At 32.4% G+C, this 7,225-nt stretch overlaps 1 protein-coding gene across 1 annotated transcript; it reads left to right on the top strand.

The window, feature by feature from the left end:
• The first annotated feature begins 5,982 nt into the window (after nucleotides 1-5,982).
• On the top strand, nucleotides 5,983-7,225 carry LOC133188308 (uncharacterized). The gene is made up of 3 exons (XM_061323679.1): nucleotides 5,983-6,045; nucleotides 6,174-6,687; nucleotides 6,818-7,225. Exons 1-3 carry the CDS (start codon nucleotides 5,983-5,985, stop codon nucleotides 7,000-7,002), a joined length of 762 nt encoding a protein of 253 aa, XP_061179663.1. The 3' UTR covers nucleotides 7,003-7,225.

Genomic DNA, 7,225 nt, shown 5'->3' with positions numbered 1-7,225 from the left:
TTAATAAAATATTCATGCATGTACAGATGATATTTTTAGCATTCAAGCAAAAAATAAATTGATATCAATTTTAACTCTAATTTGTTTATTGTCAGAGTTCCTGTTATAGAAAACATTGTACAGAATGGGGTCTTGTGAGTATTCTATTTATTATTGCCTTTGTTAACACTTTAACATCACAACAGACAAAATACAGTTCAGATTTAATGGTGTGTCATCCATTATAGCTGTGTAAGAAAATTACTTCCAACAGAGATGAAAAGTTGACAAACAACCATTATCCATTTATTGTCCAACAATACTATAGATTGTCCTGTTACAGTGCCTTAACACCCCGCCATTCGTCCTCTGATAGAAGGCAAGAACAGTCTATAGACCGGTGTCATTCTGACAGCTTCACGGTGACAAGGGGAGGGATCGACAAATTTAACCTTCCTGGTCAAATGTCACCCCCTAATACATCAACAAATTAAATTTCTTTTACTCCAATTATATTCATGCAGATGTCTTAGCGTAATTTTGTATATTATTTAATAAAAACATCTTAGTATTGACCTATAAAAATCAAATGTAGAATATCGGCCAGAAAAGAGTTCATACTTTATTACCCGTATCTAAACATTCTAACATCCCCTATCAACTGTTAGTCTATAAACTAATTTTAGAAAAAAGCGTGATGTGAAACAGTCATGTATTAAAAAGTGAATAATTAGCAGTATTCGTTATTTTTTTTTAATTTGTGTCCACTCTTTGGATATACCTCTGTTTCCCATTCAAACACTCCCAATGGAGACAATGGCGGCTGTCATCTTATTAATGTTTTGTGTGCTGTTTTTTGCCTTGTTGACGTGTATTTTCTGCTTCATAAGAACTAGATATAAAAATCGGGAAGCGTTTGTAGAAGGAAGGGAACAGTATTCATTTTCAAAAGGTATGCATGTACATGTGAATGATTTGCAATTTCATGAAATTTAAGTAACGTAGGTAATAATTTTAGAACATTAGAACTAAATTGAATTATTTTATCCAGTTACAGAGTTGACAAATGAAGGCGAAGGGCAATCTCAAGTCTGACAATGTCTGATCGACAACCAAATTGTACTGCGTGAATTCTGTGTATAACCAAGGCAAAAGTTTGAAGGAACAAAAATTAAATGGATATAGTCATCTATTTTGTGTTTTAGGATGTATGTCTAGTTTAATAATCATTAAAACGAAACTATGCTATGTCGTTTGTCTCTTTGTGAAGCTCGTGTGTGAGGTACAAGAAGCAGTGTGCTCTATGGAAAAAGCTACCCAAGTGTAGTGAAGAACTAAGGAGGCAACAAAAATAGTAATTTACTCAGGAGCATTTAAAGAGGGCACACAGTTCATCAAAATGTCATGTAAAATACTGGGAATTATAATGAAAGGTTACCAGTAAATGGTGATAGTTACACTAAGGGGAAAATTAGAGACTGTGCTCTCATTTCCTTATTATCGTCTGCATTCATTTCAACGGGTCCTTTTTCAGGAGCTGCTTTGTTTGCAAGAAATTTTATTTACAGTCAGACAGGAGGTCAAGTGAATGTCATAGATCATTAAAATGAAATTTGATTATGGTTTTCACCTTTTTGTTAAATTGGCCCTCTGTAATGAGGTGGACGTGTATTCCGGTGTACTTGTGCGTTTGTTCTATAAAAATTGGTCATTGAAAAAGTAAAATTGTTAAAAATATTCGTATTCCTTCATTTACGAGTATCTTATTAGACGTGTAAATCATTCGGGTACAAAGAAAAAATTAGTTGGTAAAAGTTTTATTTAAAACTGTACTGTTACAACGCAAAATGTAGTAACGATACAAAATGTAATAAATTCGGAATATTACATAAAGCGCTATTACATATAAAAACGCAGAATTTAATAATCCAAAATGTAATAAGACACATTTTGGATTATAGCATTTTGCGTTATTTTATTTGCGTCGAGATTAACGCAAAATGTAATAAAATACCTTCTGAATTGTTACATGTTGCATTATTAAATTCAGCAACGCAAAATGTAATAACGCACTTTTTGGTTTTAATACTAAGATTTACATATCATTGTTGATTGATTTAAATAATAATTCTTCATATTTCAAAAAGAATGTCAATAGGATATGGTAAAAAAAAAAAGATTTATATATATAAATATATTAACATCTTGTGTTCCTAATATTCTATGCCGAGATGCACTCAAAAATGGTATTAACAAAAAATTAAATAATCACCCGTATTACGGGAGGTAAACAGTATATCCTCCAAAATTCAGGGAGAAACCATTTCCCGAGGTGCTACCAGAAACTCTTTAACAACGCGAAATGTAGAACTATTGGAAAATAAACTTATTCGATTTATATAAAAACCATTCTGAGGTACATGTATAATTCAAAACAAGAAAACTTTAAAAATTGTGAAAATATGGTTATCATTCTGTTAAGTCAACAAACAACAAACAACAATTTTAACAGAAAAAGTATTGATAAAGGTACATCGACAGGAAAATTGAAAAATTTGGGAATGGGGGTGAAATTTGCATTAAGAAAACTTTATTGATAGCAATAATTTATATTTTCTACATTTAATTGTGGAGATAAAAGCGATTATTACATTTTGAGCTATTACATTTTGTCTCCTAATAAACTTTTGTCAGATCACGAATAATATATATCAACAGAAAATGTTATACTACTTTGGGAAAAGGACAAAAAATTAAGGAATGTTTATGTATGAAAGTCAATTATCATATTTCATTACATTTTGCGTCTAGAGGAACGCAAAATGTAATAAAGCAAAATAGAATAAACTTTTTGGTTCTTGTTAACGCAAAACATCACGCCGGAAAATGACAAAATACATTCATAAAAGAGACTGAAATAGAAAGAAGTGGGTTTTTATTGAAGCAATCATATTTCCTTAACTCGAGTGGCGGGTATTTGATTACTTGATTAAAGATATAAACAACCGTTATTACATTTTGCGTTAATCTCAGCGCAAAAAGTAATACTGCAAAGTGTAATTATCCAAAAAAGTGTTATTACATTTCATATTATTACATTGATCTCGATGCAAATTGTAATAACACAAAATGTAATAATTCGAGTTTATTACATTTGGGTCGTTATTACGTTTTGCACTGTAACACTGCAGCAACTATTATCTAAACTATGACGTGTGATTAACATGTCATTTGCTTTAAATAAGAAAATTAAAGCTTTTTCAGTCCATTAAGCCTGGTCTTAGAAGGTATGAATTCTCACAATTTTGGTAAAAGATTGATTGCTTTTTTCGGTACACGTTTTGTTTAAAAAGTATTAAGTTTTAGCAGGTTTGTTCCAAACTCCTTTGAACTCAAGGGGTGGTGAAGTGAAATTTGGCATTGCGCTCGCCTTGTTCGCCCATCCTCTTTACATTTTTTTTGGTTTCCCTTCACTCAAAGAGGGTATTTATCGACGTTAGTCATAAGTACCCCGTTTGTTTCAGGGAATATAGTGAAAGTAATTAAACATTAAGAACGACGAACGAAGGACAAAAACGGAAACTAATAGGCCATTTTACAGTTCAGGTGTCCTTAAGTTGAAATATCACGCCCTCTATTTTCTTTTCTTTTTTATTGTAAGAATGTATAAAACTGTTTCTGAGAATGTTTGCATCTGTCACACCTTTAATCATATTGATTTTGGATATAATTTTCTGCGACAAAATGTAAACTGGCAAAGTAGTAATTAAACTGTTTTATATAAGGTATATAACTAACGGCCAGAAAACGCCAGTATGGCGGGAAATAGTATGTTTTACTTCTCGAATACAAGTTTCTTTTGCTATTAAGCAAATATTTGAAAAATCACAAGAAGGTGTAAATGCATTTGGGATCAGAAATAGACATCATTGTTAAGGCACTGTTGGGTTCAACCCCCTTTACTAGACAGCAATTTACAAATTGTTCTTCACACAATGGTGTGTGCAAAGTGCTCAGTTGCATAATGGAATCGCTTGCAACTCGATATAACGAGAAGAAATTATCCTATAAAAACCTTGTCAAGATTTTTTTGTGAATGCAGAATGAAAGGGCGGTTTTTGTAAGAAACAGTAGAAAGGCCTCGGAGGCAGGTGTTCAAATATACCAGTTGTCTTATTGTAAAAACTCCAGAAAAAAAAGAAAAACTTGAAGAGGTAAGAAGAGGAGGAAGGAAGACTTACAATTCTGCAGTGATATTATTTCTTATTTGGTCACGGGATAAATAGAATTAAGCAGAAAGAAATACCGATTAATTCTCTTATCAGCCTGATGCCTAGCCCTTTATTACCATTTAATCTCATAATTTTATGACGAAGAAATGATGCTTTACAATAAAATCTTAATATGTCTGCACTTAATAAATTTAAGTCTTATCAGGGGATTTACAATAGACAGGAGAAATAGGAAGTTTGACGAAATGGGGCGAGGAATAACACAGAGGTTCACCATATCACGTGACCTTAAGCAAATAGTACCCTAAAAGGTAGCTATGAAAATATCTCTTTAGTTCTAAATAAATGCTGTTCTGTACATCTGTTAAAAGTAAATTTAAGAGTTTAATGTAAAAGGTTTTTGTTTATTTGAGTTGTGCAAGGACGAACCATTAAGTTCTGTCTGAGCTAAACGTCAATTACTATAGGGTGTTTTTTTTTTTTAAATATATCGAACGAAGACAGAGATTTCTTTTCTAAATCTGGCTGGAGGGATTTTAATATTGTACATGATAAGGCCATTTACTTCAAAGTTTCCAAAGTAACGTGGTGGATTTTTGTTAAATCCAGATTACGAAGGACCGTGTATTAAAATAAACAACGTCAATCTCAAAGCAGATGTCGCAAAAGATTTTACACCCTTAAAATGATCATAGGAAAGAATGATTTAAAAGTGTTTTTAAAAAATTCAAACATCATCTAGATTTTCTTGTTTTAGGCATAAATGAAAAAGATCCAGTCATTTTGTAAGTTATGCAAGATCTTAATATTTTATCCATAGTTTGCCCTTTAATCTAACATGATTTCACAAGCATTTTACCGTAACATTACACGTTCTTCTTTTGTGTTACAAAGAAATGACAGCAATCAAACAATTGAAGCACACACAATTGCTGAATAAAATATCAATTTAAGATTTCTGCAGCGGTTCTCAAGTATCGGTATCATATATTTTATCTGTCAGCCTGGTCTTCCCACTTATTTTCCTCACAGCGGGAAAAATTAATGGCTGCTTTTTTATATTGTCGTTGAAAACATATACAATAACAAAACCTTTTTGAGAAATATTTAATTTCGAAGCGGCAGTTAACAGTCTTGCTGTTTTCTTGAGTGTTACAAAATGTACCCCTGCTCCACTTCCCCAGGAATTCTGGCCTTATGAGCATAGAAAAAAAATGCAGAAAAATGATGCATTATATTAATTTTCAAATATATATTAACGCTTAAGAAATGCATTGTTTTATCTATGATAACAGTTTACTGAAGATAATCTTTTAAGCATTTTTAAATGAAAAGAAGTACCATGAAAATAAGACCCATAATTTTATTACGTAAACAGATTGCAGCTCCTATATACTAACAGTGGAAATGGGGAACTTTTATAAGATTTGCAGCTTTGTGGTTTATAGTTAGTTAGGATTCAATAATCACTCCGCAGGAAAACGAACTGTGGTAGTGATCCTCGTAAATGGCAATTACAACCAGTCAACCAATCAAAATATGAATAAACATAATGTATGCTGTTGGGCACACTCTAGTAGGCGGGGCTTAAATTAAAAGGTACAACTTAGACGTAGGAAAAACCAAAATACCAAAGTCAGATCACTTTGGCACGTGGAATAGTCCACTGGCGGAAGATCTGATCGCGTGGCATTGACGTCATCAAGGCACGAGGCAGGAGAAAGTAAACCTATCTACATTCAGCATGCAAAGTGTTATCTAAAAAACCACTATGGATTATCTGAAAATATATTTGATGTTTCTCTTATATGTGTTGACTTCATGTAGCAAAACGGTAAGTGGTTAGTCATTTTGAAGAAGGAAAATTTTTATTCAGAAAGAAAATACTTCCTTTATCCGAGGATTTAACTGTGATAAGCATACTTTGAAACTGATACTTAACTTAGCTTTCTTTTTTTTCAGATTCCTATTCCATCTTTCAGTAAGCTATTAAATCACTATCCAGGTTATAAACATTTTGGAGGACGCTTTTCCCACAAAAGAATCGTTCATACTATAGGATGTAATAAAACAGACCTCTTACACGATACCAGCGCGCTGCGTATGTCTTTTACATTTAATAAGATAGGAGGTGTATACTCCATTGGGTATACTCCTATCCATTTATCTAAACACGGCAAAGACAGTGTATCTGGAAGAAACAATCTGCAATATTTGTTTCATCCTTTAGCTTTTGGACCGTACATGGCAGACAAGTATGGATACCCCAGTATCTCTGTATTGCATGACAAGGACCCAATTGCAACAAAACGGAAGTTCTGGGGAAAACAAGGAATAATGGAAATAATAACGTATACCAAATTTGGAAATAAACCTAAGGGGCATATTGCTCTCTGGAATTGTGACCGTCTTCACCAGACAAAGGACTGGATTTCAAAACATACGCTTCTGACCATTCAGTTCTGGGAGGCACCAGGTAAATGACCGATATCTGTAAAATTATATGCAATAAAATATAACTCTTTACATTAACATTAAAGTACATAGAAGTGTACAATTTATGTAGTTAATAAGTTAAATAGTGTTGTGTATCATTTGTGTTTCAGATTCCAGTTGTGAAGAAAAACCTCTCATCATTGCTAACAAAGCTCAACCTTATCGATTCCAGAACTGGAAAACAGTGAAATATGACAGTCTGAGACTAAAGGCGGAAAGCAAAATGTACAAATATAATAAAATATACGGCAAAAGTGCTCAAAAGCATCAGACATATCTACATAGGAAAATATGAAGAGAGAGAGAGAGAGAGTTATATATACTGCCTCTATTTAACAAGAGGTTCTATTGTACAGAGCATTGTAAAATGTCAGAACCAAACATAGACCATGGATTTATCATATACCATACTGTGTTCATGTTTACAAGAATAAGCTGATTTATATTTGTAATTTTGTACATAGATTCTGAAATTTTTACAATTGTTATTATTTTTAAATAAACGTTGTGATCTGCAA

This window comes from Saccostrea echinata, unplaced genomic scaffold (assembly GCF_033153115.1).
Source record: "Saccostrea echinata isolate AGI-Se365-2 ecotype Australia unplaced genomic scaffold, CSIRO_AGI_Sech_v1 ptg000016l, whole genome shotgun sequence".
NCBI classification, from domain to species: Eukaryota; Metazoa; Mollusca; class Bivalvia; order Ostreida; family Ostreidae; genus Saccostrea; species Saccostrea echinata.
Note: the sequence above shows the minus strand (reverse complement) of the source record. Positions and strands in the feature narration are given on the sequence as shown.